The following is a 24962-nucleotide window of genomic DNA, read 5'->3' on the forward strand; positions in this document are numbered from 1 at the left end:
CTCCTTGTGGAGGGTGTCAATGAGTGTCTTCTGGTCAACTGTCAAGTCAGCAGTATTCCCCATGATTATGGTTGTCTGTACTGAACCAGACTGAGAGATTAAAGGCTCAGGAAACCTTTGCAGGTGTTTTGAGTTAATTAGCTGATTAGAGGTCTTCTTAGGTTGACATTTCTGTATTATAAATTCTTTATTCTAATATTTTGGGTTTTTTTTATTTCCATGAGCTGTAAGCTGTAATTATCAAGATTTAAACAAAAAAGGCTTGAAATATTTCATTTTGTGTATCTCCACATTTAAGAGTTGGCTTAAGACTTTCCTCTTTGATAAAGCTTATTGTTAGGGCTGGCTGGGATCAGTCCTGAACCATCCCTTAGTTATGCTGCTATAGGCCTAGACTGCCGGGAGACTTCCCATGATGCACCTCTTTCCTCTCCCTCTGCTTGCATTTTTATACCATTACTGCATGTTACTAACTCTACATCTTCCCTCTCCCGTAGTTTTGTGCTCTCATATCTCTCTCCTGTCTCCTTCTACCTCCGGAGCTGCAGAGACTGGATCTGTGGTTGTGGGCCACCTGCTACCCCCATGTTCCTGCTCGACAACTGCTACTACAGATGTTGTTATTGGCTTTGTTACTATTATTGCCATTATTATTCCTATGACTATAATTCCTATTATTACTTTATTAAATGTGTTGGTGTGTTTTTTGCGGCAGAAACGGACACTAGAAAAACAAGTTGGCATGGTAAAAGGTGTTAAAGAAAAAGGCCATGGTGGATGATCAAACTGGTTGACTCAAAGAGATGCAGTTATCAAGTCTTGCTATTGAAGTATATATTTCTAAATGTAAAAATTGGGTAATTGGTTTAGAGTATTTAGTTACATATTTTATCATTATGTTGGTTTATGCATGTGAATTGTTGCAATAAAAGTTAATGTTTTGGTTATACTTTTGTGGTTGTGTGTTATTTTTGACGTGTTTAGTCAAGTGTTTTTTAAAAGTGTAAGTGTAGTAAATTTTTGTAAATGTCATTGTTAATAAGGTGGTTTATAATGTTAGGTATGTTAGTATAATTACAACTTAGTTATTGCAAAATGCAAAGTACTGAGACAGTGAAATGGACTTAAGTGATATTCAATCAGAAGTAGAAATATTGTAGGAGAGTTCAGAACAATATACAAATGCATTGTAACAAACAGTAGGTTTAAATAGACATATTTTGCATGAACAATATTGAACTTTATTGTTTTTAATACTGTCAAATCAGATTCTGAATTCTGTTGATTGCAAAGTAGGATTCCACATGCAAGGAATTTAGTTAGGTATTTGGGTACATTTAGTAATCAGTTAAAACAAACAAGTAGTACAGAAGTCAAGATGTATAAATATGAAATAGAAACCCATACAAGATATCACAAAATAATATAAAATAAAATATGTTTTTAGAATGAAAGAGGTGTACAGTTTGTGAAGGAATGTGCAAAATTGTGATGATACAGCAATCCTGACAGAACATGATGTCTGATTTTACAGCCTCTGTGAACTTATCCACATTGTTAGTAGTAGGCCTGAAAACCCAGTCAATACACTTTTAAGCACTCTGAAGGTTCTAAAGAGCAAAACATATCATGTACAGTTTAACACATATTGACTGAAAGAATAATGTCAGAATTGGCATTAATATGAAATGTCCAGGGTTTTGTTTGTATTTGGTTTCTCATATTTTGCTGTGCTGTAGCTTTCAGACAATGTTAATACAGTTAAAAGTCCTGTTATGAACAAAGATCTGTGGCTGTGTTTTAGTTGTTAAAATATTTTCATCCTCATATGTTGCATGTCATGTAGTGAAGTGATTTACAGTACAATCAGTAGTTTAAACAATGTTTTATTTTGAATATGCACAGATGCTGTATGATGTTTTTGTGTCTGATTTCCTGCTAAGTTCTATCTGCTGTACTCAGCTTGACGCTGCTTAGAGCACTGCACCCCTTACCGTAACTGTTATAGGTGCTAGTAATAACAAAAAAAGTGAAGTAGGTACACTGCCTATCTATGTGATTTAGTAGTCACTCAAATTGCATGTTAAGTTTCATGTCTTTTTGTAGTGGGTTGTGTTAATCTCTCACAGTTTATCGTTTGCACCAGTAATTTAATGTAGGCTAATTATAATGGAGTTTTCTAAATGTAATATACGTTACTGCTTGATCAATTAGTTATTGACATACAGTGGACAGTGCCGTTCGAATCAAGTTATTTATCCGTTGTGTTGAGTCCCATGCTAGTTATTACTTTCATTATTTGCATTAGATGTCAACATGAGTAAGAGGACATAAGGAGCCAACATTTGTTTTGTCTTTGTTATGAAAGGACAGTCAATGGTGTCATAACTAAATAAGAAAAGGATGGGTAACGTTGAGCTTTGTTTGTGTGTTGCTGCTTAAAGGATCGAGACAGTGACAGGAGACAGTATGAGTAGGATTAGATTGCAGGGGTTCTCAGCACAGAAGTGATATACAACTGAAAATTAAATTTTTGTAAACCAGTGTTTTAGACAGTAAGGCATACAGCATATTTAATAACTTAAGGAATGCTCAATGATGTTGACATACCACAATGTTTATATTTGATTAGGTAATTAGTAACAGAGTGTAACTGTCATGAAGGATATGTTTTGTGTTATCCTCAGGTGTTCCTTATATATAGACATTTCATAAGGTTGAAATTGTGTATGGTTATAATATTAAGGTCAAACAGTTTGGTATTTTGTAATTGAAATGTATTGTGTGTGTTTTGGTTAGTGCCGTGGTTCTCAAACCTTTTCTGTTATGCTTCCCTTCAGAATCCGAAAAAAGTTAATTTCCCCCCACCACACGTAAAAGGCTGAATTCTTATCAATCATTAATAATATTGGAGGAGTCACAGATAATAAAGGAGCCTAGTTGAATTTGAGTGAAATCTAAAAAGTGATTTAGGTGCTGAGCATCAGCAAACTCGTTTTTATTTTCCTGGTCATACATGCTCCTCTTGCAGTGTACTTAGTACTTATATCCTGCACTTGCTTATTGCATTTCTGGTTAGACCTAAACTGCATTTCGTTGCCTTGTACTTGAACATGTGTAGTGACAATAAAGTTGAATCTAAAAAAAAATAAAAAATGTGACATGCTGTTGATTGTGTAGTACGCTAATTTTGCAACATAATGGAAATTGGCTTAAATTATTGTCTGTTGTGTTTAGATCGTAAATCTGGGAAAGTGCTGTGTAAGCTTTGGCGCAGGACCTTCGCCGTTGAAAAAGGTACATTGTATATCTAGTATTTAATCCTACAGTGTGCTTTTTTGCATGTTGTTCTCTGTCTGTATTTTTATACGTTGTCTTTGTTATAGCAGGACTAAAGGTGTGCTTCCTGACTGACTTGATGTGCCATGGGAACGCAGATCATATTGACCACATCAGTGCGTTCGTGCATCCTGGCACATTTCTGTCCTGAAGTTTGGCCCAGCATACTTATTTTGATCATGTAAGAGGAGAGGTGTTGGTTGTCATTTACATTGGGACCAATGATATCGCGAGTGCCCCCTAGTCTGTTCGTTGAGCATATGACTGCGTTGATTCAGCGGATTCAGTACGGAAGCCGGGACCATATGTACTTGGCTGTTTGTGCTATTTTACCGCGGCTACTTGAAGACCATAAAACCAAAAGGAATGGTTAATGATGGAAAAGGTGTGTGAAAAGATGCCTAATGCTCTTTTTTTGAACAAACTATGTTTTTGTCAGGGGGCAAGGTTTTTGGACATTTCTTCAGGAGAGATGGTTTACATCGCACTTTTGAAGGCAAGCAGAGACTGTTCTCTTACTTCTAGAAATTCTTGTGGCACTGTCAACATGAGTAGTTGGCCATGGCAACTGTTTTTGTGTGCATATTGTAGTTGAAGATACTGTATGTTGTTAAGGAAAATAAATGTATTTAATTACATATTTGTCATTGTTATTTAATTTATGGTTCTTGTACAGGAATATTTGATTAAAATCCTACTATATAGATCTACTTTATAAGACGCTAGTGCTTAACAAAACATCATGATAGTTTTGAATTAGTAATAAAATTGTAGTGAATCCATGAAAATATAACAGACACATTGTATTTTAGATATGAGGCATAGCAAAAGGCGTAGCAAAAGTTAATAAATAGTATTAGTAGTATCTATAAAGAGTATTATTTTTGAAATACATCTAATCTCAGTCCATGCTGTTACTGGCAATAGCGCAGTACACTGTATATACAGTTAGGCGTTATATTTGGCTTGTGAGATGCATATGTGCAGTAGCCTTATGGCAATGGCATTAAAGTATAAGTAAAATGCCAGACTTTTGAGCTGCTTCATCATGTAATTCAAATTTTAAAAAGCTGCACGTGATATCACAACAATCTCCCCCATGTTGATTCTATATTTAAAAAAACCTAATCATGTAGGAAATCAGGTGATATGCATTGAAATAATCTGTAAAATAAAGACATGTATAGCCTACTCTTTTCTGTCACATGGAACTATCTCCACTTACTCAGAGATACCACAGCTTTATGATGATAAAGATAATTCTAGTCAGAGTGAGAAAATTCCAGGTGCAAAACAAACACTCCAATAGTAGACAAAAATGATATAGGCCTATATGAATATTTAATAGGCTAATGTTGTTTTAATTATGGAAGTGCAATTGACTTTAGAAACTGATGACACTTGGCTAGACTATGTGGGATGTTTTTTTTTTTTAAACTAAAACATGTTAAATAGTAAACAGAAACTGATTGTATCAAAACAGTTACAGAGTACGGTCTGTTGTGAATAGAATGAATGTGGAATTAGCCTGAACTGCGGTTAGGTTCCCACTTGAATCATTGTTGCATTGTGCACTTGGTCACATGCTATTCAGTTCAATACACTACACTAAATCACTTTTGGTAAGGCATAATTCCGTTGGCATCAGGAACTATATAGTAGCACGACTGTAAAGAAGATTTGTGATTAATCATTTGCCACTATGTTGTCAAAAACCAATAGTGTTTATAAGGCTGTCTTGGCAGATAATACACGCCCCCTGAATTTAATTTAATGTGTGCTGTATTGTTTCTTCCTATTGCTCCTTTGAGTTAACTGCGACAGACACGATTCTCCACAGAATCTAAAACCCAGAGGAAAGCTGATCGGATTCCTGCTCCCAAGTTTCCACTTCTTTTGGATTACCTGATTTGCTCTGAAACAAGGTTACGTTGTCTTAATGATTTTAGATGTTCTATGTACGAGGTTTTGACCATTAATATAGCAGCAAACAACTGTTTTGTATTTAATATATATTTGTAGTAATGGCGTCTTTCCATGCCAAACTGTTTGCTTTTAAGAGCGCGATTTAACAGCTGTTTCTGTCATCATCAAACACAGTGAATTCAGGGTTTATTACGACCAAATCACAGTTGGTGATTGTTGAAACAGTGGAAAGACTAACAAAGACGGTTTTGGTGAGTTTTATTTTGTTTCTGCCGGCTTTGAACGTAGTAGTGTTTTAACGTTGATCTGCACGGTAAAACTATTGTTTTTGTCAGTGGAGTCTGGTGACAAGCAACAGATAACTGCTGTTTCTGGTTAAACAAAAAACATCTCTCTCTGTAGGGAGCCTTTCCATAATGTTGTCAGACACTTAGACTAACAATCACAGCATGTCAGTGGCAGAAACAAGGACTGTTAGTGGACGTAGTTTGGCAGGCGCAAATTTGTCCACAAGGTTTACATGTCAGCCACTGCAACCTGATTTGCGGCTGTGGCATAGATTCAGATTATTTTCATATTTAACTTGGTGTATTACGGATTTATTTCGACCAAACCAAAGTTGGTGATTGTTGGAACCAACTGACAGTTTTGTCACTTTTATGTTGTTTCTGTCCAGTTTGAATGAAGTGTGTTTTTACAATGACATATGAGGTAAAATAACTGTTTTTTCCATTGGAGTCTGGTGGCCGTACCATCAATTTTTTTGGGTCCTGGTGCTCTAGTGCGACATCTAGGCGATTCTGAATGCATACAGCACCTGTGTTCAAATGTACAGTGTCATTGGGTGTAGCAGCCACCAGAAATGGAAGACAACTCATTTTGTTGTTTTTTTTAAATAGGTTTAAAGATGCCAAGGAAAAAGGGATTCAAAATGAGATATTTCCCTCAGAAGACCGTTCCCTCCAACACCAAAGGTACTCTGCATGATTTGGATTCCTGCATTTGTGCTGATAATGTAGTGATGCCAATAATAGCTGGTAGCAAGCATTTGTGATTGGCTGAAAAGGAAGATCATGAAACTAAATTGCGTACTGTTGCAGCTCTGATACGACATGAGCTCAGCAGTTTTTGTACCTGGAATTCTTCTGTGTTGGGACACAAGTGAAAGGTGAGTGTGTTTACTCCGAGTTGTTTGATGCATTGCAAGTTGTCTTGCTGGAGCATGGTTCTTGTTTGTTGGATATGGGTGGATTTTATTGTGCTATTGTACAGCACAACAATTATTTTGTTGTCTTGGATTTAAATGCTTGTGATTCTGTGGGAATGCCATTTGACTTTGGAAAGAGTGTAGCACTTGTCCATAGTAGTTTCATGGAACTTATGATGCACATCAATAATTTGACACAGGCATTCAATGCCTGTCAAATACAGTCAACCAGTGGTTAGAGATTTGCATATAGACGAAGAAGAGTTTCTGACTAAAGGACTAGCTTATAGGTTAATTAATCGTCCGGAGAAATTTTTGCATCATATGATCACAGTTTTGTTTTTGTTTTTTTACATTCAATGGAAAAATATGTGCTATATTTTCTCAACATGTACACTGTGTTTGCCTCACATGCACGTAACACACATGGCATGATCAGTGGTTCACACAAAAGCATTGTTTTGTACTATCCAATATGCCGTACTACATGTATGTGATCTTAACCATAGTTGGGACAGTTGCAGAGAAGTAGTCACAGAAAGGATTCCATTTGAGATTACAGGCGTTGTGTATCCTATAGTAGATAGTTCTGAAAACAGTGCAATTTGTGATGGCTCATCGATGCGCAAATGTAAACAGCAAGTTACCTCATCATGGGACATGACTGCTTGCAAAGTGTCTGAAATGTTTACTGAGCACGTTGTCAATTTGCATAGTGAAACCAGTACAGGGATGTGTACTGAAGCTGTTCAGGATCATGCTATACAAATGCCTGAAAAGTCTGTTTGTATGCAGAACCGTACACTTTCATGGCACACACATCAATCCACTCAATCAAAACCAGTCCAATAATGAAAAGGGTACAAAGACGGTCAAGTTTGTTGGTGTCAATGACAAACAAGAGTTGACATTGCATGCAAAAACTACACAGGCTATTGAAGATTCTGTTATACAAAATTACCAAAGTCATTTTGAATCTGATGCTGATATAGTTTTGTGGAGGTGAGCATGGTTAGCCGTCAGCTAAAGAGGGAAAGGTGAGGGAGTGGCTCAGGTGAGCAGCGTCAGGGAGAGCTAATTGTCACAGCTGTGTCTTGTTGACTAATTATGCTCTCCCCTTTATATGCAGTAGCGTGCTGGACCTGAGGGCGGACACACACAGACTGGACAGCCAGAGAGGCTGATGAACTTTATACTGGCATGGATATTGTACAAAAGAATCAATTTGAGCACCATCATTAGCCGGGTACACAAGACGTGGGGCTCTATTAACTTTTTGCCACTTGTGAATATTGTGTGTGAGCAGAAGTCGTTACCTGAAGCTGTGTTGCGGTGTATATATCCTGCCAAGGGACCCACGCTAGTTAAGTCCTGCTACAGGTTTATGTCAGTGATGATGCTGTTGTGGTTTATGTCAGTGATAATATTTGTCCACATGAATTATCTGAGGATGCTACTGAAGTGGTACATGACAATAATAGCAGCTATGTTAACAATTCAGATGTTGGATTTCTTGAAGAAATGCCAAAGGGTTTCATTTTAATGTGCTTTCCAAAGAAATTGCACAAAATTTGTGCACTCAAATAAATGTGACATTTCAGAAACAAGGTGATATACTCTCTGGATCATTTGGTCATTTGGGTGACCCATGCAGAACAGACAAAATTCAAGCTGATGAAAACTGCTGAAAATTTTATTTTTTTAGAGCTATATCACATGTGGTGTGTGGCAATCAAAATGTACATTGTAGGTTTAGGCTTGCTGTGATGAAATACATGGAGTGCAATGAGCTGTTGTTCAGTAGTTTGATAAGAAGGGAGTACATATCATTGATGGATTATATAGTTAAGCCCAGAATAAAATGTATTGGTAGCTGGGCAACAGAGACGGAAATCCAAGCAGCAGCGAATCTACTTGGCCCTAGATAGCTACACACACACACAATGGTGGCAAGTGGTTGAAATATAGATGTATGGGAAACAAAGTATCAGAGCAGGGAATTTACTAGGTGCATTGCAATTAGAATTATTATGAAGCAATTGTTTGTGTGAAGCCTGTGAATTTCTTGGGCTGCTACAATGTATGCAAGGTTCAGGGAATGATATTAGGAGCAAATGCAAACCAGATGTATGGGAACGAGTTGTATTGATATACTTGACATATGTAAAACTATAGACCCTTATGTTCCTTAAGGAAAGACAACTTTATCAAAATGGAAGCATGTTGATGATTCTGATGAATATGCATGCAACCATACATAAGTAAAAAAAAAAGCCAAACAAGAGATTCTTGTGATGTGTCTGAAAAACAGTCAATAGAAGATAAAAATGATTGTGCAGAACATACTAGTACTGCCACTTGTAGAAGGAAGTCCAAGAATATTAATTACAAGAAAAAGTTGATCATGAAAATGCAATAGAGATAAGATACATCTTATAAAAGGACAAAAAGAACAAAGCTGTGTTTGAAAAATATAGAGACAATGAACAACATTGTTTGAAGTTAAAGAAGCGCAAATATGCTGAAAATGAGAAATATAAAATTGCAGTTTAAGAAGCAAGCCAACGCAAAATATGCGCTACGCGAGCAGCACAGATTGGCTGTTCGTGAAGCCAGCAAACAGAAATATGATCTACAGATTGGCTGTCTGTTTAGCCAGCAAACACAAATATGCTGTATATAAGCAGCACAGATTGGCACTCAAAAAAGCAAATAAACAGAAGTCAATTCACATTAAACAAAATCGCCAGTGCTTTGACTTTGTTTTGAAACAATTTAAAGTAATGGTAAAAAATGGTCCAGATTTTGTGTGTTGTGTTTGGCATCAATTGCTTTTCCATCACCAAGTACTGCTACTTAATAAGGATACTTATTTGAATCAAAAACATATTAGTTTGATAGCCAATAAATGTATCACAGCAGATTTCTTGCACGTGTAATAATTGTGATGTACCATGCAAGTGGATAGAATCACCCAGAAGGCAGTTGTGTATCTGGCATTGTTGTAAACTGCATAGTGGTGGAATGCTAGCAGAAAGCATTGTTAATAACTTAGATTTGCTTCCCATTCCTTTGGAGCTAAGTTGTCTAAATACTTTAGAACAACATTTGATTTCTTTACACATTCCTTTTATGAAAATGCTGGCATTGCCTAGAGGTGCTCAGAATGGAGTTCATGGACCAGTTACATGTGTTCCGTCTAATATTATAGACAACGCACATTTTACCAAGGGCTGATGCAAATGGGTCTCTCCTGCGTGTGAAATTGAAATGCAAATTAACATTAAATAAGGACATTATGAATACAAATATAACATACATGGCTGAAGTAGAGCAGGTCTCATCAAACATTTCTGTAGCTTTAAGAAAAGGACACAGCTCTAATTGTCATGTGCCTGATTTCTGAACCCAAATGCAGAACACACGGAATAGAGCAGGGTATGGTTGGAACAAACTTTATTATGCAGATTGGTTATCTGTGCACAAAAATCCGGCATGGTTCGTGGTCGCCCCGAGGACTCGACTGGACCGGGTTGAAGGAGAGACTGGCGGCGCTCTGGACGAAGACAAGGAGAGCTGGCTATGGACTGGCGAGCGTAGTGGGAAGGGCTGGGCCAGCCAGGCGCTGGACCCGTGAAGCCTGGAGGTTGGTCCTGGTAGACAGCAGGCTCCGGAAACAAAGTTGGCCGGCTGGCGAGAGTGATGTGGCAGTGGCCAAGTGGTAGACCTCGGGTGGGCAGAGTGGGTCCGGAGGAGGGATACCAGGACCAAGTGGTAGACCTCGGGTGGACGGCCCGGGGGCTGGACATGTGCCGAGCTGAGGACCTCCTGAGGCCTATGACGAAAATTGACACCCTCCGGAGGCCTGGTGGAATGCCAGTGGAAGAGGAGGAAGGTCACCGGAGGCCGGCTGCGAAGACGGAGAGTCACAGGAGGCCGGCGGCGAAGACCTTCTGGAGGCCGGCGGCGAAGACTGAGACCTTCTGGAGGCCGGCGGTGAACACTGAGACCTTCTGGAGGCCGGCAGTGAAGACGAAACCCTTCTGGAGGCTGGCGGCGAACACTGAGACCTTCTGGAGGCAGGCGGCAAAGACGAAGTCCTTCTGGAGGCCGGCAGCGAAGACGAAGCCCTTCTGGAGGCCGGAGGCCGGAACCGCCTGGAGGTCTGCGGCGAAGGTGTGGACCCTCCGGAGGCCTGAGGCTGACGTGAAGGCGTGGACCCTCCAGAGGCCGGAGGTGGGAACCCCCTGGAGGTCTGCGGCTAAGGTGAGAACCCCCTGGAGGCTTGCCAACCAGCTCAGGGGCCGGCGACGGTACAGCAGGACAGGGAGTCTGTGACGAGACATCAGGACTGAGAACCGGCTTCGGTTGGATGGATTCGGCGATGAGGCTACAGGACTGGGATGTGGCGACGGGGCTGCCGGACATGGCACCGGCGCATGGACAGCTGGCTGAGGAGTGGGCTGGACCGGTGGTGTCCAGGAGTCCAGAACCTGCTCCTCCAGCTGAGAAGGAGGTTGCGGCTGCTGCTGTGCCCCGCCGATGATTCAGTGGCTTGTTGCAACCCAGCAGTCTGTCCTGCGTTGTGCTGTGATCCAACTGGAAGCGGATGTGGTTGCGATCCAGCATCGGCCAAGGATTGTGCTGCTGCAATCCAGCCGGGAAAGGAGTCGACTGCGATCCAGCAGGGAGTCCAAGGAGCTGCTGAGGTCCGATGAAGACTCCGGCAGCGGGGAGCTGTAGCCATCCTGCAGGGGTTGCTGTCTGCTGCGATCCAGCAGGGACTGGAGGCTGCTGCGATCCAGTGTTGACTAGGGGTGGCTGCTGCTATGATCCAACCAGGGCAGGAGGTGGCTGCGATCCAGCGGCAACAAGGGGTTGGTGGTGCTGCGATAGAGCAGGGCGCCCAGGGGCTGGGGGCTGCTGCGATCCAGCAGGGACGGGAGGCTGCTGCGATCCAGCAGGGACGGGAGGCTGCTGCGATCCAGCAGCGACGGGAGGCTGCTGCGATCCAGCAGCGACGGGAGGCTGCTGCGATCCAGCAGCGACGGGAAGCTGCTGCGATACAGCAGCGACGGGAAGCTGCTGCGATCCAACAGGAGGCTGGCGAGCAGGCGAGCAGCTGGGCAGCGGAGCAGGCGAGCAGCTGTGGGAGCCACGCTTCGTCCTGGAGTGTCTCCTGGAAGGCGCCAAGAAGGCAAGCAACTGAGGTGCCCCCTGGCTTGCAGGCTGAGATGCTGACTGGAGCCCAACAGGCCGGGGTGCAGGCGGATGACTGATGGTCCGGGAGTCTGGCTGGTTGCTGGCGGACCCGGAGTTGAGGTAGGGCTGCAACTCTTGCCTCATGCTGGAGATTGCCACAAGGTTCTCTACCAGTATGGGAAGAGTTGCAAGGTTGGGTCTGGATAGTATTGTCCTCTCCATTAGGGAGTATACACCATGCCTGTGTTAGATATGATCAGAATCCAGGATGGAGAGGCGGAAGGTCTCCAGCGTGGAGAACACTTCCTGCAACTCCCCCAGGAGAGAGTCGATTTCTGCTGGGTCCAATGTGGCCAGATCGTTCTGTCATATGCCTAATTTCTGAACCCAAATGCAGAACACACGGAACAGAGCTGGGTGTAGTTGGAACAGACTTTTTATGCAGATTGGTTATCTGTGCACAAAAATTTGGCGTGGTTCGTGGTCGCCCCGAGGACTCGACCGGACCGGGTCGAGGGAGAGACTGGCGACGCTCCGGACAGAGACAAGGAGAGCTGGCTCTGGACTGGCGAGCGTATTGGGAAGGGCTGGGCCGGCCAGGCGGTGGACCCGTGAAGCCTGGAGGTTGGTCCTGGTAGACAGAAGGCTCTGGAGACGAAGTTGGCCGGCTGGCGAGGATGACGTGGCAGTTGGTGTGGTAACAGATCTTCACAAGACCCGAGGACAGACTGAGGCTGCGATCACCGGCAGAGCGTAAGTCTGTGGCAGAGACAGAACGGAGTTACCACCAAGGCAAAACAAGAATAAATCTACACTTATCTTAGTGTGGAGTTGGAGCCGTTATGAAGCACGCATACACATGTACAGAAACGATCTGGCACTGGTAGTGTGGTAGAGCCCGGTAGATAAGCAGTGGAGACTGATGATAACTGAAGTCAGGTGTGCCGATGATCAGCAGCAGACAGGAGACCAGGAAGCCAGACCAGAACGTGGACACACACACACACACACACACACACACACACACACGGACAGGGGACAGCCAAGAAACACAAGGAGAGGCAGGTACACTGGAGCACACAAGGATCAGGGGGGCATAGAGGCTAACTATGACACTAATAGTACCAAAAAAATCTCAATGCTGAAGGATGACCAATCTTTTAAAAGATTCTAACAATGCAATGAAGGGTATAGGTTTCTGCGACCAATTCGAGGCACACCCGCATTTTGGTCTGGAGTGCAAAAAGATTTTTTGCTATGGATAGACAAATTGGGTTACCTACTTTCTTCTGTTCCTTTTTATCTACCGATTTGAGATGGGGAAATTTATTGAGCAGTACGCTGCATCAAGAAGATAGGAAAATTTGGACTGGGCAGACAAATATGACCTTTTACGACACAACCCTGTTACTGCTGCTCGAATGTTTGATCACAGATGGCGTACTTTCTTTAAGGATGTAATCTTTTCACCAAGTCAACCGATAGGGAAAGTTGCAGATTACTTTTATTGCGTAAAGTTTCAACAGAGAGGAAGTTCTCTTATACATGCAATTTTCTGGATAGAAGCCAACCCACAAATTGATAGAGAGAGTGATGAAGAGGTGGTTAAATTTGTAGACAAATGTCAAGTACCAAATGATGATGACCACCTTCTGGATATAGTTTCCACAGTTCAAATGCATAGCAGGAGGCACTCAAAACCATGCAAAAAGCAAAACACCGTGTGCCGTTTAAATTTTCAGCGACCACCAAGTCAATGCACATTTATTTAGAGAGCACAAAATGCCGATGTTTCATGCAAAACTTGTGATTGTACTACATGTTCTTCAGAAAATGATAAAGAATAATGACTAAAGAAGTTGAAATTAATATAAATGTCTAAGGTGAAATCAGCAGTAATTAATGAAACTGCTACATTTGGCTCTGTGTCTGACTTGTTTGATAAGGTAGGTATTTACCAACAAAAGTTTGAATCAGCATTTGAATGCACTGGAAAGAAAACCCAAGTTGTTTATGAATGTCATCCTACAGATGTGTGGGTGAATCCAACAAAAACTTACTTAAGGCTTGGAATGGGACATTCAGTATATAGTAGACACATATGCCTGCATTGTGTACATTATTTCCTACATATCAAAAGCTGAACGAGGAATGGGATTACTGCCAAGCAATGAGGCTACAAAGCAAGGTAAGACAGATGCACAAAAACGCTTTTAAAAAGTTAGGCGGTGTTTACCTACACAACCGTGATGTGTCTGCACAAGAAGCAGTGTATGGGTTGACAAATATGCATTTGAAAGAATGTTCCTGTAAGGTTGAGTTTATTCCCACTGGGGAATATTTCAAATGTTTAAGTTGCGCGTTATGCAAATTTTTCTAATGATACAAATCATGAGAAATACTTTCAAAGCATTTTCCAACTGTTCCTACCTTACTGTGTAAAAATAGACTTGAAACCTACAGGATTTCCATCATTTGAGCAATTTTATCTAAATGGTCACTGTTTGATTAATGGCACCATTCAAAATGTAAAAACTATAGTTGATATGAACAGGCATAAGTTTGAAAAGGAAGGTGAAGTCATTGCCCATGCTGAAAATGTTTTGGGAGATACTGGTGTTCTTGAACGATGTATGGTGTGAAATGTATCCTGCACAACAGCTAGAACAATTACGATGTATACAGAAAGTTAGAGAACAACAAATCCATGATGAACATGTAGATGTTATTCCAGATTTGGGAATTAACAGTGTAAGGTCAAATCGTTATGAAATGCATGTCAATGTTATGTGCAGACCTGATGCACTTAACCTGCTCCGATCTCTCAATACTCAGCAAAACAGTGTTTTTTTTTTTTTAAATCAAGTTAGACAATGGTGCATACAAAAATTGAATGGCAAGAACCCAGAACCTTTCCATGTTTCTATTACAGGCGGTGCTGGTACAGGCAAATCACATCTAATTAAAAAAAATTCACTATGAAGCAACTAGTCTACTATCACAAATTGCAACTGCACCAGACAAAGTTCCTGTGTTGTTAACAGCTCCTACTGAGATTGCTGCATTCAGTTTAGAGGCTGGCACAATACATAACACTTTCTCTATAGGAATATATGTAATACTTCCATATACACCTTTAGGAGAAAAAATGGTCAATACACTATGTGCAACTTTCAATGATTTACAAATACTGGTTATTGATGAAATTCCCATGGTAGATCATAATTTGTTAGCTTATGTTCACGGTAGACTTAGACAGATAAAACAAACAGGTAACCATTCTCCATTTGGTAAAGTAAGCGTCATAGCTGTGTGAGACCTTTTCCAACTAAGTCCAGTTAAGGGAATACCCTTGTATTTAGTGAATACCCCAAAAGATTTGTGGAATGGCACTTTTTGTGTTACTGAACTGACTACTGTTGTTTGTCAACAAGACACAAACTTTGCCAAAGTATTGAACAGATTGTGTACATGAACTAAAAGCATAACGCTTTATCCTAGTGATGTGGACATTTGAAAAAAATGTGAAACAGGGGAAAGCTCTTCTGCATTGCATATTTTCCCTACAAATGCACAAGTAGATGAGCACGATGTTAAACAATTAATTGCAACCTGCCCAAACCATATTTGTATAGAGGCTCAGGACTATGAGGAAAAAAAAACAAACAGGTCATCTTCAACTGAAAAAGGGACACTTCTCAAATGTGTACAATTCATGTTTACCTAAAAGGTTGATGTTAGGAAAAGGGGCAGGAGTTATGTTATTAAATTTAATTATTAATTAAAAACATTGATGTGTCTAATGGCTATGTTAATGGAGTTTGTAGGATTGTAATAGACATTGTCGAGAATGTTAATAATACACTTGTGAGTACTGCGTTTGTGCAGTTTGACAATAAGGTAGGACGACGCAGAATAAAACATAGGATTTCAACTACTGAAACCACACTTGCAAATCCCATCTATATGGAGGAAGAACACATTAGCAGTCCATAAGGTGCAAGGGTTAACAGTTGATCAAGCAGTAAAAACTATTTTTGCACCAGATCAAGCATTCGTTGCTTTAAGTCGTGTTAAAAGTTTAAGCGGACTGACCATTCAAGACTTTGCAGAAAAAATCATTTACTGTAGAGAAAACGTCAAAGACGCTACTAATAACATGCCACAGTTTGTACCCTGCACCAATACACTGTTAATGAACAATCACTCACTCACAGTATTCTCATTAAATGTGCAAAGTTTACAGGGACATTTGCCTGATCTCAGAGTTTCATTTTTGCCATAAGATTATAGTTGTATTGCTGTAACAGAAACTTGGCTACCTGCAAGTTTTTCACATGACACTACTCATATCGAAGGCTATTACTTTCACAGTGCTCCATGTTGCTCTGCTTACAACATGGACAATCCTGTTTTGCAAACAATCAAAAACCAGCAACATGGTGGAGTTTGCATATATTGTAAAGCATATTTGGAATACAACATTTTGAACACACGATGTTAATTTAGAATGCATTACCTGTCATTTCATTTCATTTCAGAAGATACGATCATAGCTGTACTATACTGCCCACCAACATACCCTATTTCTGACTTTAAAAAGAACATAAAACAGTTGAACGATATCCTAAATATTAAATCAGGCATATCATTTTGGAAGACTTCAACCATGATGAGCTGAAATCAAAGTCAATGTCAACTTTCATGGAAAACCCAGAATACATACAGTGGGTCAGTACCCACCACAGAAAATGGAACATTGATCAATCATATGTAAAACAAAATAGCAATTTTCTGTCATAGAGGTCACTCAAGTGTACTTTAGTACTCATGAAACAATTCATTGTAAATTTACAAAACATGACAAATGTATTATTTTGTAGTTCAACTTTATGTATAAACAAGAAACAATGACATCACCGTTGTTGTTTCCTATTCAACACATTATAGTTCAATGGCCTAATGTTCAGCACTTTCATATATTTGTACTATTAAAGGAAACGAAATAAGCACAACTTTCATGTTGCTTTCATCACTGTTGAATTAAGACACTGTTGTCTGAGCTTCTAAACAACTACTTAATAATACTAAAACACTATATAGAAGCATATTTTAATACTCAACAATTCATTACACATTTTTCAAAACATGACAAGACATCTTAATTTGTAGTAGTTACTGCTTATGTATTGACAAAGGAGACACACGAAAAGGCAACATGTTAATAATACCTTTTATGTGTGCCCCAGTTTTAGCAAAACTGTTTGGTGTTCTGACCAACAACTTTAACTACAATTTATGGCAGTATATGTACTCATGAAACAATCCATCAACCATGTGTAAAATGTGACAGAAAAACCTTTTAATCCTTACTAGTTACTGTTTAAGTATCTTAGGTGAAGTTGTGAGGTTACTTGTGTTGATGTCAAAACAGATGTGAAAAAACTTGAAATTCTACACTGATATGTACTGTATGTACACACTATCTAATCAACTAAAATTCCATGTTCCAGTAATGAATGTAAAACTAACAAACTAGCAAAGTGTAACTACCCCTTCTACTAACTTGGTGTTCCTGTTTAGTATAGAAAATGTACACACAAGCATTCATTGATACCAATATCAACTAACACACAAATGATGTGTAAATGTTGTAATGTACTAAAATTATCAAATGAAAGAAGAAATGACTTACAACTAGAAACACTAATGCGTAAACACCTTAAATAACTAACGAAACAATAGGTTGTCCTGCATTACAATAGCATAAATATCAAAAATTATAATGAATGAGGTGTCCTCATGACTGTTATGGCAGTTGTTACAAGATACATATTACATTCCATGCCAATACACCAAAACCCTGTAGAGATAGACCATTACTACATGTTTGCAGCAGTCAATAAATTGTTTCTTCAAGGCTGTATTATATTACAACACTGCACTCCCAGAGATATGTATAATTCCTAGACTGTAAAACAATAGAGTATGTGACAATGCTTTCAATAATCAAAACATCTCTACTGTGGAACCATCTCCCATATTGAGATCAGTACACACACCATCTCCACACCCATCTCCAAGTAACCTTAAAACTGGGTCAGGTGATCCATAAACCTTGACTGCCAGGAGACTTCCCAAGATGCACTATACTCTTCTCCCTCTCCATCCCATTAATGCATGTTACTAACTCTTCATCTTCTCTCTCCCAAAGGTTTATGATTCTTCATCTCTCTTATCTCTCGTTCTGTTGTTTTTTGCAGGTACTTTTGACTCCAGAGCTGTACAGTCTCAATCTACGATTGCAAGCCACCTACTACCCCCATCTTCCTGCTAACAGCTACTAGTTATTATTATTAGTCTTATTATTACTACTACTATTATTATTTTTAGTACTATTAAACTTATTACTACATCACCATTACTGTTGATATGCATCTCTATGTGGACTATTGTATGTTCTCTTTCCTCATGTTAGATCGCCATGTGCTTGTTCAGTTAAATCTCTATGATTCTTATCAAGACTACAATCTAGACCTGCTCTCTATACAACAAATAACATTACCAACAACATCTCTTCTACAACTAAATATCTTGAGAACCTCACCACATGGCAAAAACATTACAAATGCAATTATATTTAAACATGTGCCACTGTTGCTAAATGCAACCCCACTTTATCTATGCTACAAACAGTATGAATAGCCATCATGAAACCACCTGGGTATCATAAAACTATGGCCTTAGGATGACAAATGAATTCCATAACAATACACCAATATGGTGGTAGTGTCCATAACCTGGATAATATATGTACCATTATCAATTACCATACACAATTCTTTACTCTTACTGAATTTATGTGCTAGTCTGACATATATTTAGGTCTTTTATTATTCATAATTTCCTGCCCATATATATAAACAAATATTCTTTCTCATCGTACTTGTGTACGATGAGAAAGAATATTTGTATTAATTTCAAAAATGTTTCATTTGTCTTGTTTTTCCATCTGCAGATTGTAAACACCTATGCCTGTGGGACAAAGGCATCCCATTTACCACTGGTTCACTTTTATAACGCATTTCTACTGTTTACAGTCATGGATTCCTCCTGGAGCCAAGACCCCACTTTTAGTTTATATGAAGAGCCATCATACAACTACTTACTTGTGAAATTTCATGACAAAACACCAAATCTATGCAGATAAAAGAAATTCTATCCACATTTTAGAACTCCAACCTCAGCTCCCATAATAACTCTTATAAATTATGTCACCAAAATACTCCTTACGCCGCTTAACAACAAAACTTTATCATTGAAACACATTACAACCACAATTCCACATTCACTTCCATTACAACAAAATCATGCATTATATTATATCAAGCTACATCCCTGGCAACAAAATTATTGTTCTTACTATTTTCCACCAGATGCTGCCATTTTGTAATGTTTACCCTATTGGGCAAAGAGCTGTATTATGTAATACTGCAAACCAATGTTGCAAATGTATCAAACCAAAATAATGTTTGTCTTCATATGGATGTCAGAGAGTGATGTGTATCTGAGAATTCACAGAAGAATTGTGATATTAAAATATCTACAGATAAGTAAGATGGGATAATAATAATAATAATTTGTAGACTTGCAGTTAAAATACAAATACAAAAAGTGAAAACTAAACACTGCAACATTTTTTTTGAGATAGTGGGTGTGTAGGTCATTCACTGTCCTGCAGGTTGTGGTATGTTGATATATATTGGGAAGCAAGATATACCCTGTCTCCTTCTGCTATGAGTATTTTTAATTTTGAGGTCATTTAGCTCTTTGAAATCAGAGATTACAGAGTTGAACTTGTTAAAGTAAACGTTCCTTATTTCCCTGAATGTTGTACATTGTAGGAGGAAGTGCATCTCTGTCTCAACCTCACCTGTCGAACAGTGACCACATATTCTGGGGGGCTCTCTCTCTCTCATCACATTCAGCCCACACACACACACACACACATATCACATACACATTGTGTACACACACACACACACACACACACGTGACACTTCTAACCACCAGATACCACCATATACTACTATTTACCTTATGGGGCAAATACATGCTCTTTCCCAAAAGCCAACAATAATTATCAACTGAAACCACCACAAAAGACACAACAACCTGAATAAGTTATGTGCCATTACTCACCAACTACTCCAACATATACTAATTCTTACTGAATATTCTTATAGAATTAAAGTGCTTGTCTAAAATATATTTAGTGCTTTACAATATATTATTTCTTACATTTGTATAAAAACAAATACAATTATATTTGTATATGATATGCATGTCTGTATTCATTTATCCATTTTATCTTTGGCCTTTTTTTCCACTTGCAAGGGCTCTGGACAACCATGGATGCGTCCTGGAAACAGGCCACCGATACACAAAAAGTATTCATGAATGCCTACGCAAATGCGAGTGTCCCTGAAAATACAACAAAGGCACACCTAACCTGCAAACAACATGCCACAACCAAATCTCAAGCAATCAGGTGACAACACAAAGCACAGTAAAGACCAACACAGAACCAGTTTTTCCTATTTTCCACCAGAGGGCGCCATTGTGTCATGTTTACCCTATGGAGTAAACACATTCTACTTCCCTGAATTCCACTAGGGCCATTGCAGATGTATTATGAAATACTGCAAGCCTATGCGGCAAATATATACAACCAAAATAAATAAAAATAATGTCTATGTCTTCAAAAAGGATGTCAAACACAGATGTGTGTGTACGTGTGCATGTACAAATCATAAATAACATAACTACAGTATACAGCAAACCATCCACACATTATGTGTATATACAACTTTGGGTGTCTGTCTTATAGGCTATGTCAAGATATGTATTTGTCATTCAGTGATGTCGTTTTGCTTTGTCCTGCTGCTAAAAGAATCAGTTGCTTTGCACTGTCATCGAACTCTGTCAAGTTTGTGATTAACAAATCCCATTTTGTGAAGTATTCCATTCTTATATAGGTCACATTTAAGACAAATTGCATCTTGTGCTTCTCTCTCTCTCTCTTCAAGTTCAATGTCTTTAAAAAATACATTTGTTCAAATTCTTCTTGTATTTCTGATTTATATCTAAAGAAACGCAAACAACTTGCATGTCTCAACATGAAACACAAAGCTGTTGTAATTAAACTATACATAGCCCAATATGCAACAAACTTGACATGTTTGAAATCATTCGCACAGTGCCCAATGGTAATGAAAATTCAGAGAAGTGTCACCCATCCACCACTCAAGACCACAACTGTCGCTCCCCCTGACGCGCAAGTGTAGGCGAGGGCCTGTTCCTTAATTATTGTCATCATCATATATTATTATTATTATTATTATTATTATCATTCTCCTTTTAATGCATTTTTAATAGTAACAGTTCTACCTTGTTCCAAAATTAATAACTGTGCTACCTCAGCTCCACATCATCAGATCTTTTCCACATTTCACATGCTTGATAAGAGTCCCAGGCTAAGGACATTTAATTGTGTGATCTACACTTGATAGACGGCAACACCGTGTATGATTAGTGCATGTTCACTAGTGCCACATAGTGGACGCAGGAAGTGATATTTAACTTGTTTGCTTTGATTTTTGAGACTAATATCGATACCTATTTCAGAGGGGAAACAATCACAGATTACCAATATGGCGGCTGATATAGTGAATTTTTGAGCTGGAATGAAAATAGACCTTTTCTATGTGGACTGTACACCGATTTTGTATGCAAAGGTACTCAGAAGGCTGCTTTCTTAAACAAATAACTTTATTAAAAAAAATATTTAATATTCTTTAACATGTTAAATGATTTAACATACACATTGTCAACCAATTCTAGAAATGAACACTGAGAAAATAAATAAAAATAAAGTAAATAGCTAAATAAACAACAGTACTGTATGTTGTTAGGTATCAGTCAATTGCTGACCATTTGAAAAAAGAATAAATAAAATAAATAGCTAAATAAACATCAGTACTATTCAGTATCAGTCAATTGCTGAAGTAACAGAAAATGCCATGGAAATACTTAAGTAGAAGTACCTCTAAATTGTACTAAATGTACTTAGTTACCTTCCTGCTCTCTACTAAACCACGTATTCTCTACTCTATCAAGCTATGAGACTCATGCTACAGCTTTTTTCTGATTCTGAACCATTATTTCAATGGACTGAACTCCAATCAGAAATGCTTTTTTCTTGCTAATCAAAACATCAATGTCATCTTTAGCAATATTTCGCTGTTAATGTAACGGTCACAATCATTATCATTATCATGGTTCGCTGCTGCCGAGTCAAGAGATAAACAGCGTCTCTGCTATAAACGTTCACGGGGAAACGTTCAACGTATCAGGTGAAAAAACAGGCTCCTGTGACTCCAATATGGGGACGTTATTTACTTACTTTTCAGCATCTGACAAACTAGGTAACAACCAACAACGAAGCATGAAGTCAACACCCAACAGACTCAAACCACCACCGCACCGTCGTCTGCTGAGCTGCAGAATGATGAAGAAATGCTGATGCTTACCTTTCAATCTTCTACTGACTGACAAACTATAGATGGCTAGATCCTCACTAACAGCAAACAGTTGTGATAAGCATGAGTGACGCGACGGTTGTCAAGGACAGGGTTATATTAGCTATACTGAAAGGGGAAAATGATGGGTTCATTGTTTATTAACTTTCCAGCAATGTATTTCACAAACTAATTAGCAACTTACCGCGAACACACTGCTTTGACTCCACTTCGTGTGTTCAGCTGTGCACATGGCACTCTACTACTGCTGCACGTCCGTGATTATGTTATCAAAGAAATTATAGGGCCCTACCTTAATGCTGCCATCAGTCTGTGACTGCACCTCCGTCAAAAGATACTTGCCTACCCTGCCTAACAACTTTTCTGGGGGAAACCCTGACAGCTGTTTGCAGGATGCATAGCGACGAGGTAATGTATCTATTTGTGGCTATGTAAGATAATAACTCTAATATGACAATGGTGAAACAAAGTAAACTTTGTTTTAGTACCATTCATACACCTAGGTTACAGGATCGGTTTTGATTCCTTTCAAATCCCGTAATTCTCTCCATCTGTTGAATGATTGACCAGGGTTGATTCATGTTTTCGCCCATGCTCTATTACTGTCCCTTTTAGCATTTTTTTTTGTTCTTCAGTCAATTCTTTTCTTAACCACAAAATACAACAGCAAAAATAAAATTCTTTAAAAGAAAAATCTCCTACTGCTTCCTCTTAACTGGCGTACGTACTACTCACTGCAAAACTTTGCCTGGGAAAATGTAAACATAGGCTCTTCGGGACTGCGTACCATAAATCGTTTTGTCTGATTTTGCGGGGAATCGGACGCGGTGACAGGCATTAAGAATAACTATAAAGAAATAGCTTCTCGCTTATGGTATCATTTGCTTATGTAGGTCATATAGAGGCATCAGTATTAATTTGAGACTGTTTCATAACCAGTTAAAAACTCCTTGTAGTAACTTTAATTTGCAGCTATAACTGCCATTCACTGGTCTGTTAGTATAGTAAACAATCTGTTTGTTAAAAGCTCTATTTAATCAAACATTGATGTGTCCACTCTGGGATTAAATAGAGCTTACTCTGTATCTTCAAAATTGTTACTGTAGGCAAAGTGATTCTACTGATCTATAAAAAGAAATATCTACTTTTGTACCTTTTGTTTCAAGTTTTGTCTCGGTGAGGATTCTGTAGGAATGATGACATTTTTCCAATGATCGGATTGGTCAGTACTAGGGTTGTTCACAGGTTTTGATCTGATCCTCTGAATTTTACCTGCTCCGGAGCAGGTTAGCCATGTAGCATAGATTACCATGGTGATCTAGCCCAGTTAAAATGGAGCCCGTTTCATGATACCTCAAAAAAAATCTGAGTTAAGGCCAAAGATACCTGGCTAATCCACTAATCTTAAAAACTGACAAAATGTCAAACAATGTAGTAAAACAACAAGACAAAAACATAACACATCTGAACTATGGGGGTGAATCAAATCCATAATCCCCAAATCAAGACTCTCAGGGAAGAGATGTGCAGTAACTCACGGTGGCTGCGGCTCGTCCAAAGCGGATGACACTAAGGTCATTGAGGTCCAACCGTCTGTTGTAGAGGTAAAACCCAGAGGAGGTAAACACTGCTGTGGCCAGACAGGAGACTTTGAGGAGTCGACCAGCCATCAGAGGCACTGTAGGAGGAGGAATGGATATGAGGAATAAGTCCTCACAGACTACAAGTTCACAAAGTGACGAAGATTATGAAAAAGTGTAATGTTCAGAAAACATATAAAAGCAAAAGTTTTTTAGAACGGAGTCTTGGATTCAGTTTTGGTTATCACCAGTCACTACAAGTGTACTTTTATACACATCATGGCTAAATCATCATCCCACCACTCAGATAAATGTTTCTGACCAAGGAGATTTGACAAACTTTAGTTATTTAGGTGAGACTTTTAGCTGGTGAGAAAATACTGACTTTATTATATATATTATATATATATATATATATATATATATATATATATATATATATATATAAAATATGGTGAAATCACACTATAAAATACCAACCATGTAAAATACCAACCATGTACAGAATGTACAGTGCCTATAGAAAATCATCTGACCCTTTTGTCACATTACACCCTGGAAATAAAAATAAATTAAATGTAACTTCAATATCAAAGTCAGAAGAAAAAAAATGTAATTCTGAACAATTACTAAAATTTAATTAGTAAAATACTTTGTTTGGATAAGTGATCAGCCCCTTAGATTAACCATTATAAACTTCCTCAGATACAACCAATCCCCTTCCAGATCACAAACCAGGCTGGTTTTGATTATTTAAGAATAAAACCGGCTGTTCCATGAGGATTCCAATACTAGTAGTGCACAGTTACGCAAAGAATTCACCTTAGTTGGAAAGGTGCTTTCAAATGGGGCTTCGGGATGGAGTTGTGAAAAGGCACAAGTTAGAGGATGGTTACAAAAACATTTCAAAGGCTTTAACTATCCTTCTGAGTACCGTACTGAGCATTATTAAGAAGTGGAACGCGCATGGCACCACCAACACCTTGCCTAGATCGGGCCGTCCCTACAAAACCGGATAGAGCCAGGAGGATATTGATCAGGGAAGGTAACAAGAGGCCAATGACAACTTTGAAGGACTTACAAGTCTTTATGGCTGAGATTGGTCAG

General features: G+C 39.0%; 1 protein-coding gene across 6 annotated transcripts in view; it reads right to left on the bottom strand.

The window, feature by feature from the left end:
• The window catches only part of adck1 (aarF domain containing kinase 1), a 165019-nt gene that overhangs the window by 135943 nt on the left and 4114 nt on the right, over positions 1–24962 (bottom strand). For all 6 annotated transcript variants that reach the window (XM_044166396.1, XM_044166395.1, XM_044166397.1 and 3 more), the window contains exon 2: positions 23814–23953. In XM_044166396.1, the coding sequence (XP_044022331.1) occupies positions 23814–23945 (132 nt within the window). In that variant the 5' untranslated portion in view covers positions 23946–23953. The remainder of the gene's footprint in view (positions 1–23813; positions 23954–24962) is intronic.

The sequence above is a fragment of the Siniperca chuatsi genome, linkage group LG15 (genome assembly GCF_020085105.1).
Source record: "Siniperca chuatsi isolate FFG_IHB_CAS linkage group LG15, ASM2008510v1, whole genome shotgun sequence".
Taxonomy (NCBI): domain Eukaryota; kingdom Metazoa; phylum Chordata; class Actinopteri; order Centrarchiformes; family Sinipercidae; genus Siniperca; species Siniperca chuatsi.